The 14,049-nt window shown below is 45.2% G+C and overlaps 1 protein-coding gene across 1 annotated transcript; it reads right to left on the reverse strand.

Annotated features, from left to right (window-relative positions):
* Nucleotides 1-3,244: 3,244 nt before the first annotated feature.
* LOC127344669 (uncharacterized) lies at nt 3,245-11,729 on the reverse strand. The gene is made up of 14 exons (XM_051371000.2): nt 10,987-11,729; nt 9,543-9,598; nt 9,354-9,458; nt 9,137-9,276; nt 7,670-7,945; nt 7,463-7,593; nt 6,247-6,293; nt 5,954-6,136; nt 5,750-5,871; nt 5,441-5,665; nt 5,131-5,258; nt 3,737-3,813; nt 3,449-3,497; nt 3,245-3,313 (listed from the first exon to the last, which is right to left on the reverse strand). Exons 2-13 carry the CDS (start codon nt 9,586-9,588, stop codon nt 3,490-3,492), a joined length of 1,488 nt encoding a protein of 495 aa, XP_051226960.1. The 5' UTR covers nt 9,589-9,598; nt 10,987-11,729; the 3' UTR covers nt 3,245-3,313; nt 3,449-3,489.
* Nucleotides 11,730-14,049: the final 2,320 nt, after the last annotated feature.

Consider the following 14,049-nt stretch of genomic DNA (forward strand, 5'->3'; position numbering starts at 1 on the left):
TGCAATAGCACCAAGACATATTATAAAGAGCTATGGCTACCAACTAGAGATTCAGATTGATGTATCGCCCTATAAGCATCCCAGGCCGGCTTATAAAAATGCTAAGACCTAGGGTTTGATAGAGGTGGAATCCTACCTAACTACACATGGAGTGCAAGTCTTCTGCCTTCCCAAACCTTATCGAAACCACCTTCGTCTTTCCATAGTCGGTTTGGGCCTCCATCTTCTAGCAACTGGACAACCCGACCATCTTGATAGCTACGCCACCCAAATCGGCCACCCGGGCTTGCTAGTGTTGCCCCTGCCATGGTATAGCCTATCCGACATAACCCCAACTGTATCCCTGATACATGGATTTTACATCATCATTATTGCTACATATATGTTTAGTTTACATTGATATATGTCATCATACACTATTATTTATGCATTTTTAGTTGATTTTCGGGACTTTGCCCTCATTGGTATTTAATTCCTGGGAGGCATAAAACCTCTTTTTTCGTTTTTACTATTTTAGGGGCTTTCTGGACACCCAAAATTCAAGACAAAAATAGTTGATCAGTTTTTCACCCAGAGAAGGACCGTGAGAGAAAGAAGCACGCGAGGGGAGCCGCAAGGGAGAAATGAGATCAGGTGGGGCGCCATACCTGGCTGGGCGCGCCACCCGAGGTTGTTTCGCCCTCGAACATCGTCTCGGGCCCCCTTTTATACCAAAGCCTTCGTTTCGCCTAAAAATCCAAGCCATATTTTTCCCGAGATTTATTGAGACGGCGATGGAGGCGATAGCCCTCTCCTACTCGGGGAGTAGGCAGTTCCTACCGCACCGGTGCCTCTAGTGAAGGGGAAATCGATGCCATCGTCATCACCACTCCTCCTTGGCTTGAGGGGAGGCATCTCCATTAGCACCATCATCACCACCATCTACATCTACGAGATCGACTTCATCACCCTCATAGTTTGTGTTAAATTGAACCCTGGATATCATTTTAAGTCTAGTTGCATATTTATGATTGGTACTTTATCTTTATTTGGTGGAGAAATTATATATTCAGATTGTGTTGTAATCATTATGCCTATGGTCCATATTATGTTTGACACTTGTGAGTAGTTCCTCATGTTCCTGAGGGTATAGGATGATCTGGCTATGATTTTATATGATGTGCAATGAGTATTTATCAAGTTTTCTATCTTTTATGTTGTTCTATGATGGTTTTATGCGAACGTCGACTGCATATTACTACACCTATATGGACTCACTGTTCAAATCAAATACGAGTACAAAACTTCCACTCAGATTCTGTTCAAATAAAATACAAACGCAACTCTTTACTCTAACCTAAATTTTGCAATACGAGGTTTGGCGGGGTAGCGACTCGGATAAAACCATTCTGGGTCAGGCACGGGCCAGCTGTGGATGGAAAAAAAGGTCAGAAGCTGAACAATTTATGTGGTACGAAATATATTTAGATGGGGCCAGGAAGATATAATACCTAGGAAACTTGCCTGGAGTCTCCACAGGAGCAGTCCTGAAGATAAACCAAATCATATTTTAGTCTTTTCGCACCCAAAAAGAAATGAAATAGATAGCAGTTGCGTCTAACACTACAAAACACAGCAGATAATTTGACACTACAAACCACTACATAAGCTCGATGTCTGGCCGAAACTTTAGCTTTAACAGCCGCAAGAGTAAAGAGGCCAAATGCCAGTTGAGAAAAAGATTGCATCACTATTTATCATATATTACCAAACATGATCAGACCTATATAGTATCAAATTACCAAACATGATCAGACCTATATAATATCAAATAAGTTCAACAGCGCATGGTGTTGTATGTTAACTGTAGCTCAATATGGCTTATCGAATTATCTAGGAAGGGACGCAATACACAAGCAGCTCAGCCAACCCAAAAGAACTCCTGCGCATAATCCGAAGCTGGGAAACACTAGATAAGCTCTATGTCAGGTGCATCAATATTGCCATTATTTCCAAACAAGATGAAACCAATGAAATATCAAATCAATTCAAAACTTGCAAAACAAGACACAATGACTTCTTAACTGAAACTCGGGTAGCACTAGATCAAAGATAGGCTAAAAACCTAATCCAAATTCAGCTATTGTTAATTCTACAATGTATCGCCCGAAATTTAACTAGTTGTGATCAAAAGGATCTTGCAAGCCCACTCCCCTGACAGCCACTTGCATCAGACTAAATAATTAAACTATATATTACATGAGGATACAGGGCATACCATTCTGCATTAAAACCTGCCATGAGTTCAAGGATTCTAACCCTTGATAGGTAAGGAGTTTGTTCCGTGTCATAAAAGTTCATGCCCACAAAGTTCCCATCAAAATCAACAAGGGGCCCTCCAATACCAACCTATAGCATAACAATGAAATGCCAACAAAGGAAAACAGTCACTGATAGTTCATACTCTCATGGACTATTTGCCTCAAACAGGTGGAAGGAAATGAGAGAAGTCACCAGTGTACCTTGGTGGTTTTACAAGTGGATATCTGAAGTGTTGCGTCACCAAATCTTCTACGTTTGCCTGTCACAGCCCCGTGTGTGGCCATAAACTTGCCTGATTCAAAGCCACGACCTAGAGCTACTACCTGAGCTCCAACCTCAGCTTGAGACGTTTCATCGAGTTTTGCTGTACTATAACTGTAGGCACTCCTCTTGATGCTAACAACAGCGACGTTATACTGTAAATCATAATACTGCAATGTCCCTTCCTCACGTTGTTTATTTGGAAGGCACACTTCAATCTACAATAATGAAGCGAGACTTACTACTCCGTAGCATCTTAAATGAACAAGTAAAATAAGCTTTAAAAATGACTAAGAACACCAACCTTCCATTCACGTTGAATGGTTCCATCACCAGAACTTCTAACTAAACTTGCTGAGGTTAGAATTCTTGTAGTGGATTCATTGCATTCAACAAACACACCTGTGCAAGCAAACTTTCTTGCACCCTTTTTGTAGTTCCCAGAACTGTCATTTGTTGGTACACGAAGGAACGAGGCAAGTGCCACAACACTTCGAGACATCTTAGAAGTAACTCTCCTAGTGGGTTCACTCCGGACATCTGCGCCAAATGCCTTTTCAAAATCCCATTTCAAGTGCATGCCAACTGGTTAAATAACATGGCACATCAGTTGAGGAGTCAGAACGTTGTTGTAAAAAACTGACACAGCAGGGAACAATCATCATTAAAGTTAGCAACTACTCACCATCAGCAAAACTTGGTAAGGGGTAACCAAAAGCATCTAAGATCGCATTTACTCGTTCTGTAAATCCTGGTGCAACATATTGAAGCGATTCAAGACAATGTATTAGTAATGATCAGCATAGCAAAAACGAATGCTGGTGCAACAAAGGTGAAGCAATTCACCATGTAATGGTAAGGATTGAGATCAAAAACACCCACTCACCATCAGGTCGCCAGGGAGGAAGTATACGCCTAAGCTCATCATCAGTGAGCTGCAAGAAGATGAAGGAACTAGTGATCTGGTGAAGATCAAAAGGCTTACTATTTGTCATTGCTCGGAACATTAGAATTTGATAGATTGCAGGATAGAACGACTACAACCATTAACTTAAACTAGCCCTGCGCAGCGCTGGAGGCACCAAAATATGATTATTGGTAAGCAACGCTAGGAAAATGACAAAGAACTGCTTGCTAGTGCATATCATCTTAAGGGTGATTGCGCTCGGCTTACCTTCTGGACCGTTGCTATGAGGCGTGGAAGGTATGTGCATCTTATTTGTACGGCAACAATCTTGTTTACTTGCAGCCCTGAATGTAGTAATCGATGCAAAACTAAAGGGTCATTTTCAGGCATGGATGTCAAATAACTAAAACAACTGAATGGCCATGGTAAAAAAAAACAGAGTTCACAAGAAAATAAAAAAATATAGAAAATGAGCAGCTCAGCTCTGCAACAAGAACAACAGCACAGTGTGATGTACTAGAATGAATAGTAACATTGCAAGAAAATGAGCAGCATTGTAGTTTTCTTTCATGCTTAAAGGGATGGATGCAAGATTGCCCACATGGAAGTGTAGTGTATTTGACCATTTAAGCCATTGTCTACAGAAATAATGGTTGTAGTATTTGTTAAATTGTATGTCATGTCATTTTAAAGTTACATTTTTACTCAATTTTGCATCGTCAATGGACAAAACAAATATGCTAATTTAAGTGTCTGGAATATATGCTCGCCTCCAGGACTAAGATGTTAAAGTTCAGTTTCTACTTTTCAAAATGTTATCTAGTTTAATATATTGCTGATCATATCATAGTAAACTTGTGCACCTTCTCTATCGCTGAAATCAAATGCAAAAAAGGAGTAATCTCATCACCTCATGACAAAAAGGTTAGCACAACAACCTATAAACCTCATCCCTTCAAGCAAAAAAAAAGGGGTTCCTACCGACCTCACAACCTTCTACCCAAGGAAAAACTGGCTAATCCCTCTCATCCAACAAAACGAAAAAAGAAGATATACCCATCCATGTGGGCATGAATATCTTAACACATTACTGCTTGACCTCAAACCAAACAGACCCTAAGGGTTTCAAAGGTAAGAATGGGGTGATGTCTTGCAAGTTGCAACACCCCCATTACCTCCATAACCATGACATTTGGTGACGTCAGGTTACTCAATATATATTTCAATAATGAAGCACAACTGCACAACATAGAAATTGAAAGCTTTAACAGTTCTTGGTCCCGCATAGTGCATATGGTATTCTCATCAATATGGCTTTTAAATGAAAGTACCTATTAGTCTATATGCACACCATAAGCTCAGTAGCTCACTGGAATTTTTGATTTTGGCTGGTTAGCATTTTGAGGCCTTGGTCCTTAGCTTTTTTTTTTCTCGTTATGCATGGATGATATGAACTATGTTTTGTTCCGTATGGGGGGAAAATGCATACCATACTGATTTATTCTACACATCTACACTTTTGTCAAGAGACCTAGAGCACAAAATAATGTCTTCTCAACCAATTTGCATACTGTCACACTGTGTTCAAGAATTAAAATAGCAAAGGACAGTAAAGCCAACTGGAAAACTTGTTCAGCATAAATGCTGGAATTCAACCTTACCAGTTTACATCACTCCCCAAGCATTCAAAAATACTATTACTTGGTAGGAATGGATTTTCTTCCCACTCACAGTAGTTGATGCCAACAATATTTCCATCACAATCAACAAGTGGTCCTCCAGTGGCAGCCTAGCACAAAATATTAACTTACGCTCAGCCTATCACACATAGAAAAAAAATGTAATTCTGGGCAACAGAAAATCTGTGTCCATAATATAATGACAAATAATATGACCATAATATCATGAATTGGCTGTACAATTGTTTACTTTGACCATGAAGAAAAATTAGACGAGATATCAACAGCGCACCTCAATGATTGCTCTTGTGGACATTAATTTGCCTGAGTCAAAGCACCGATTTACAGCTAATAACTCAGCAGACGGCTCAACTTGCATGTCGTTGCCAAGACAAGCTACACGAAGATCAAGGGAAGGCGGCAAGGAATCGGTGATGATAACAGCCAAACTGGAAGGAGCCGAATAATACTGCAACCGCCCATGGACCACTTCATTATTTGGAAGGCGTACTTTGATCTGTAATGATACAACAAAGCATATGTTACCATTATCTATATCATAAATAAGCAGGCAAAGCACAGAAAAATTAGCAGCACAAACCGTCAAACCATGCCAGAGATCTTGATCTAATGGTTTGAACAAACCTCCCGTCGTCAGAAAAGAGGCTGAAGACAATTTTCTGTCGATAACCATGCCTGTGCATTCAGAATGCAATCCCTCTTCTACACAACATCATAATCTCAGTCATTAAATACTAATGTCTAAATGCAAACATGGGAAATGTGCATATAGTAGTATAATCACCATCAAATGAAGCAAGGGAGATAATACTCGGAGACAACTTTGAAGCAAGTTCTTCATTGAGGTCACACCATATGCCATTAGCTCCATGGTTAGCAAATGCACAAGGTTCCTGGTTCTCATTCTCACTTCCCTCACCTGAGCCACTTTGACTTGAGCTACTTATAGTATCTAGACTTGAAGTACCTATAATGGAAACGGGACTTAATTGAGACAAACAGGCTTCATATATGTATACTTCAGCATGACCTATGAAGTGTACGAATTACAAAGGAGTGGTTGTGTGCCTAGCTCACCTTCTGAACTGAAGTCAAATGGCGTGGGAACATTATTTACATAGATCCTGCAGCAGAACATAGTAAATTTACCATACTGCATAGTATATTCACCAATAGTAGATGATGTGTTTGTTTTGAGTCGCAGTTAACTAGCCCGACCAAATATTTGGTACGATGACCGCAGCAAAGGCATGACCAATATTTTGCTAAGTCAATGTTGTTTGGATTATACCCATTGTACCTGCGAGATTTTTTGCAAATTTTTTAGGTCATTGGTTTGCAACCAACTTGCTTGGCAAATAATTGGGAACTTGGCTTGATTAGTTTGTATTTTATTCCAATCCATTTTCATGATGAACCAATAAAAACTTGAAACATGTGAGCACGTAAAGAAATACATATGTCACCATTCAAAGTGACAATCATGGCCAACTACAATCAACATGCATAACTAATCCAACTATAATCAAACTGGAACACCAACAAATAGTCATCTACTCAACATCATTTGAACTCATGGCAACTTTTAAAAAAAATGATAGTGAGGTGTGTTGCCTGCTATTGGGTTGTGCCTGACAGGAGTAATTAGACTGACACTTGTACAGAAACGTTTGTTTGATCAACTCAAACATCCTACACTTTGATCAGCCACCACTGAGTGCCAAAGGAGACCCACAAAGAAGCAAGGGGGAACTGTGAAGCTATTTGTTTGGCAGAGCTTTCCGGCTTTCCCACACCCTCTGCTCACTCGCAGCCAAATGAACTGGGCTCCAAGAGTGTGGTTGGGATTAACTCATCGGCCAGAGTGCATCAACGTCATTAGATGGTGTAAGGAAGATCTGTACCAGATGAACTGGGCTCCAAGAGTGCAGTTGGGATTGACTCATCGACCAGAGTGCATCAACATCATTAGATGGTGTAAGGAAGATCTGTACAGCTGTATTAAAGTCGCTCGCTCTAAGCTGGCTGGGGTTTGAACATCGTAAGATCTGAATGTCCCCATAGAGATACCTAGGCTGTTTAATAAAGTGAAAAAAATAACAGGTGCATGTAGGGCTAGGCGAGCCAAAAAAAAAATTTACGCCATTCCAGAGACCAATCAAATCAGGCGGGGCAGTCAACTTCTTTTTACCTAGCCAGATTTGATTGAAAGCCAACAGACCCATAGACTTCATAACACAATTTGTGTTTGTATTTTTCATCATTATATATTATTAAAGTATAGATGACATACCAGAACCCAAGATCACACATACATTCAACAATCAACTGTTTTGGCACGAACTGGGTTGCTCCCGCTCTCGTACAGAGGTTCATCCCAACAATATTCCCATCAAAATCCACAAGAGGTCCACCTTTTCCAGCCTAGCACAGAATAAAATATGTGATGTCTCAAAAGAAGTGACAGTTAGAAAAAATAGAACAGAAATTCACAAAGCACCTCAGTGATCTCGCACGTGGACCACATGATTCCATGACTCTCAACTCCAATCGGACTGTTAGTCAGTACCCCAGTTTTGACCAAAAATTTGTCTGACATGGGGCATAAACTTGCAGCTAATAACAGAGTGGAATGCTCAACTTGCATCTGTTTATCAAGACATGCTGGGCGGAGATCAGGGAAGGACTTAGTGGTTACAACAATCATGTTGCAAGCTACATTGTAGTCTTGCACAGATGCATTCACCATTTTCCCATTTGGTAGATGCACTTTTATCTGTAACAATACAACAGGAGAATGATTAGCAAATGATTGCAGACATCTTAAACCAGCAGGCAAAGATACAATACGATTAGATTAGATTAGATCTAGGTGTTTTTGTAGTTCTGTTTTGGCCGATAGACCTCCTTGATTCATTTTCAGCTTCCTTGGCTAGCTCATCTCATATAAAGATACGGATATGCACTTACACATTGGCGGCGCTGGGAGTATTCACGTGCATTCTAATTAATACCGAAATTTCTGCGCAAAAAAAAAAATACATGTTTTATCAGGCCCATAGCCACAAACAGCCTAGCAGGCCAGCCCACGACACTACGCATATGTATGTTCGCTGACTCTGGCTTTGAGTCTCGACCGAACAGCCTCTCTGGCTTGACAGGAGAAGTTAATTGCAAGGAGAGAGAAGAAGCATCAATGGGAGCAGCAGGTAGACCAAAGGATGGGCTGTGGGACCGAGCGACTGGATAAGGGGGTGGTCGACGGGAGACCCGGGTGGTGCGCAGATAGAAGTGCCAGCTTTTGGAGTCAAACTGGGCTCCCTGGGCCAGTCAATCCGAGTTTTCACGGTCCCGGTGAGGCTTTCTGGGGTCTAGTAAAGCCCACCGTGGGCCCAAACACATGTATGGCCACAAATGAGCCACTCAGTGGTTTGAGCAAAGGGGAGTGGCTTTTATATAGGGCATTATGCTGCACCAAGTTACTCCTCATGTTCCGCCTGAGAGCAATTTGCAATTGGCGACCAGAGTTATATTGTAATTGTTAAGACTAATCAGACTAATGCTGCATCAAGTAAAGGACGAGGATGTCATCAATATCTTCCAACTAGGCGATCAACAAGGAGAACGCAGAGTTATATTGTAATTGTTAAGATTGGATATCATCAATTCTTAACTCAAGAGGTACCTCCTCAATGCAAATTTATATTGTTGCAGTATTGATAATTGTTATGGAATTATGGTCTTATCTTTTATGTATTGTTACTTGATTGAAAAAATGTTAATGTCGTACCGAAATTATGGTCATATAGATTAGTTGTTATAGTTCATAATATTGCATTAAGAAATTTTTCTGTTTTACAACAAATACTTAGCATCTAAAAACTGGTGCCACCACTGCATTTACATGCATGATGTTGTTTAAGAAAATTTGCGCATAAGGAAGTGCAGAAAAATTGGCAAAACCAACCTTTAATTTATCGATAGAACCTGAATTTTGAGTTGTAACGAACTCTCTAGATGTAACCAAATCTCCAGATGTCACGAAAGATGCACCTAGTGGATCATTTCGGACAACTATGCCTGTGCATACTGAATGGGGCTCTTCACCTACACAAGGACAGAAGTTCAGTAATGATGATTAAATACAGAAGATGGAAGAGTAGTTGTGCATATAGTACAATCACCAACAAATGAGGCAAGCCAGACAATGCTTGGAGACAACTTCGCAGCAAGTTCTTGACTGAGTACACCTTCATCATCAATGAATCTACCGGATGAACGCAAGTTTCCTAGTTATAAAAGCATTATAAAGCATAAATGTGAACGCTTTGAACAAAAAAAAGAGGTGCGAAGACTGACAGCAATTGACTTACTGCTCATTGTTCTACTTGGAACATCTTTCCTCTTGATTTTCATCATATTTCAAACCCTTAAGAAAAGGAGAAAATCCAAACTTTGACGTTCATAAAGAGTAAAATATAATTGATTTAAACAGTTACACAATCATCAAATACCAAAGGGCCGACATCTCGACCTCACAAAAGCCAGGCTAACCTCAAATAAATTAGGATAAAATTAAACCAGAAACCACATGTTTTGGCGAACATAAAGGGATCAAATACCCAATTTACTAATAATAACGTAAGGATGAGATCCCGCAAAGGTAGGAACAACAGATCCCCAATGAACAACAATCCAGGAGATGACTTCACATGAAAAGCACAAGCACTCTAGCGACCAGAATCAGATCACTCAACAAAGGGGAAGGCGCCAAAATCAAGGCTACATATAATAGATCTAAAGCCCATGCTCGTACCCAACAAAAATCGTGGGTTAGTGGCACGTTATTGCCTCCGGTGGAAAATTTGGGACTTACCTTACGTGGGAGGTGGGTGGGGTTGTTTAGGGGCCGCGGTGGCCACGAGTTCTCGCCTCCTGCGGCAGATCTGGGATTTTTGTCTGGCCCTACTTAGCCCTACTTAGCCCTACTTAGTCAGAAAAATTACGGTGGGTGCATGCCACCGCTAAGTCAAACTGAACGGTTCATGTCGCCTCTTTTCTTCTCCTCGGCCCAACAGAAATAAAATGTGAGTTTTTTCCCCTCACGGCTCCCTCGCTCTCCTGCCGCCGCCCCCCGTCCTCTATCCTCCTCCTCCGTCGAGATAGCCACCTGCGCCAACTACCCCCGTGCTCCTACTTGCCGCCAGGCCCGGCCGACATATCGTCGCTGTGTGCGCCTCGGCTTCTCGCTGCCAGGGCCGGCTCTATATTTTGCAGGACCCTAGAGCGAAATTGACAATTGGGCCCCAGTGATAATATGTATGTACATATATCAAATTTATAGACACATAAGTGTCTACTTATACTTGTAAAATATGAAAAATTAACATCTAACCACACATGTATACATGGGCAGAACTAGCCGTCCCTAAGCCCGGGCGGCCATCCAGGCTTGCCAAACAATACAAAGCTTACGATTTATGATTTTCTATAGCAATTCATCTTAAATTTGGCAATTTAACCGCGTTTGCCTAGGCTTTCGAAAGTTTCTAGGTCCACCACTGCATGTATAGTATACTCAGTATGACATATCTATAAATAATTGCTAAACACTTAGGTAATGTCCTAGTATTTATACGATATAAAGACTAAAAGAGTAGCAAAATATAGTATACCCTCAAATAAGAACCAAAATTCAATGAGATTCATGGAAAATATGTAAACCGCCTAATGCTTTTCTGTTTAGCAGAGTCAATCAACGAGACAAAAGACTGAAAGTCATTATCAGATCATGGATTCATGGACGGTGGTACGTACCAGTGTACCGTGGAGCAGGGTCGGGCAGCCGGCACAGGCGAGCCGCGAGTAGGAGCCAGCAGTGGGCCGTGAGGTACAACGGCGAGGCGCAGATGAACAAGGGCAGGGGCGATCTCCAGACTCCAGGCGGCCGACTAGCGTTTCTAGCCGAGGTGGTCGAGTCGAAGACGACGAAGAGGAGGTCTAGATCGATCGCAGGATGGCTCCCGCTGGGCTTTGCCTTTCCTCTCTCTCTCACGATCGGGGTAGTCTGCGTCGCTGCATCCGTATGCGTTCCGTTTTCTGGTCGGCTGGGCCTTTGCTTACAAAAAAAATTTCCAGCAAAAACAGAAAACAGCAGCGGCTAATGACGCCATGACGGTAATGGGCCATCCTCAGGCGTGGGCCCCATGGGCATTGCCCATGGTTGCCTAGGGCCAGGGCCAGCCCTGCCCGCCGGCGTCTCTCCACCGCCAGGAAAGATGCGGCCACCCCAAACCCTTCCTCCCGGCCAGATTCCGGCGAGAAGGGAAAGGAGGCGGCGGCGCATGGTGTCCAACTATATTCTAGCGCGTTGCTGCTGCTGGAGGTGCAGCCGGGGGCTTGTGCTGCGCTATTGGGGATCGATGTTTTCCTCGTTCCGCAGATGTGATTAGTTGAGGACTAGAAATGTTTTGTCTACTTGGACCTGATGTGTTGTCAGGTGAAATCGGAGCAGGGGCGGTGGAGGTCGACGTGCGCCGGCAGCGGTAGGTAGCAGGGGCGGTGGGGATCTGGTAGGGAGCCGCGACGGGCGTAGGTCGAGAGACATTGGAGCCTTTCAGCCTTTGCCTGCAATGTTGCTGCTGCTGCTTGAGGAGTTGAGGACTCCACGGATGGGACCAACCAGGGGAAAACCCTAGCCTCTCGGTCGCTCCCGCGAGCGACGCGAGGGCTCCCCCGGCGGCGCCCCTCCTCGACCCCCCTCCTCTCCTCCCCCTCCCCTCGCCGCCGCCAGAGGGCGTCGCCGGCGGCGGCGGGGCTCTCTACCTCCTCGCGCGGCGGCCGGGCGCGGGACCGGCGGCCAGTGAGGGCGGCGCGGCGGGCGACGGGCGCGGCGGCGTGGAGCTCGGCCTCGGCGTGGTGACGACGCGATCTCGGCGCGCTCGTGGCGGCGGCGGCTCCCTGGAGCGGCTCCGGCGGCGGGCGGCGCGGGCTCTACCCTGACGGACGGAGGAAGAAGGTGGCGGCGCGTGTGGCGTCCGACGCGGCGAGCAGCTCGGCCGGCGGCGGCGGCGCCCGGCCGGCCCGGTTCGGTGGAGCCTGGCGAGATGGTGTTGATGCCAGATCTGGCCGCATCGAGTTCGGGCCGGGGCAGGGGCCCCGGGCACCTCTCGAGCCCATCCTCGCCCCAGATCTGCGGGCGCCAGGGCCATGGGGGCTGCTGGTTGCCATTCTGGAAGAGGCTTTCCCCCCCGGCGGTGCAAGGGTGCGGTGGCCGGCCGGCTCCTTGGTCGGCGCCCGGTGTCCTCACGGCAAAGTTACCGTCTTTCTTCAGTGCGGCAGTGTGCAGAGTTGGGAGCCGGGGCGGCGGCCCTGGAAGGTGGGAACCTTGTGGGTTGGCGGGCGAGCCCGAGGTTCTGGTGCTGGCTGGGGCCATGGACATGGGGATGTCATGGTTCTTAGCGAGTTGCGTTCTGTGGGGGCGTGGTGGCTGTCACCTCGGTGGTGGCCCTCGCCATGTCTGGGTGGTGGAGAGATGATGCCGAGAGGAAACTCTCGCCCTGGCTCTTCCAGGGCCACGACGGCGGCGTCCACGGACGTCGTCTCCTTCTTGAAGGCGTCGTTGTGGCTTCTCCCTGCCCCCTTTCGTGCTCCGGGTGAAAACCCAAGATCCCCGGATCGGGCGGTGGCGGCACTCCGGTGTCGTGCTCTTCTTGAAGACACCGTCTTGGAGCCCACATCACAAGGCTCTCCGACGGTCGTGTCAGAGATGTCTCTTCGGCGATCTTCGGCAAGGCTTGCTCCGTGCCCTCCCCTTGTCGAGCTTCCTTGGCGCTGCGGTTCGGTTTGTGAGCATCTTGGCTCGGCCCCCGGGGGTGGTCGGCTTCCGGCGGTGTTTTCTGCGACGGAGGAGGTCTGTTGAGGCGCGCGTGAAAATGGCTCGCTCTTGAGTGAGCTCCGGCCCGACACTGTAGACTCCACCTTTCCTCCGAGTCCTCGCAGGCGCGTTGGCTGAGCTTGTTGGTGGCGCTTTCGACTGTAGCTTCTTTGGTTTTTCGTGTGGGTGTGTGATGTCGTTCTGTAAGCTGGGTTCAGCACTTTGTATCAATCTCGCCGTTCGTGGCTTTGTTAATTCAAAGTTGGGCACTTGAATGCCTTTTATCTAAAAAAAACCAGGGGAAAGGAAGAAAGATAAAAGCGGGGAGAAGATGAAGAGAAGAGAGGCTCATCAACATTTGTCAAGTTGAAACCAAATTGGTGAGCATTTCAAGTTAACTTCCGTATTCAGATCGATGGATAGGTTTCAGAGATTTTGTACACTTGGTACCTGCTGCACCGGTTCTGGGCATATGCAGCCAAAATATGGAAATGTGGAAGAGCATCTCTAGCAGAATCTGTAAAAGTGTAAACCGAAAAACTCGAGTTCGATCTTCCGAAAACGTGTTTACGGATCGCAAAACAACTAACGCAAAATAAACCCTGTATAAAACTGAAAAAGAAAATATTCGAAAAATCATCATCTTCTTCACAAGAATTATCTCCCTAAAATCGGGCCACACCCCTAGCTGCAGCCGTGAGTTTGAGGGTCAGACGGTCGCGCACACAAGTAATCAAAGAACCGAACGTTGGAGGAGCCGATGGGGCAGCACGGCCGAACACGACCGGACGCAGTCGCGATTGCTTCAGCGATTGCTGCTGCCTGCTCCACATCTCTAGATAAGAGATTGATTGATGCTAGCTAGCATTGCTGCCGCGCATTGCTTAATGTTTAGCCGCGCGCATGCAATTGCTAGCTGCTGCTGCTTGCCGCCGCGCTACTGCTTGCTTGCCGCCGCGCCGCTGCGCGCCTGCCTGCACCGCCTCATGCCATGACCCACCGTG

This window comes from Lolium perenne, chromosome 3 (assembly GCF_019359855.2).
Source record: "Lolium perenne isolate Kyuss_39 chromosome 3, Kyuss_2.0, whole genome shotgun sequence".
Lineage (NCBI taxonomy): Eukaryota > Viridiplantae > Streptophyta > Magnoliopsida > Poales > Poaceae > Lolium > Lolium perenne.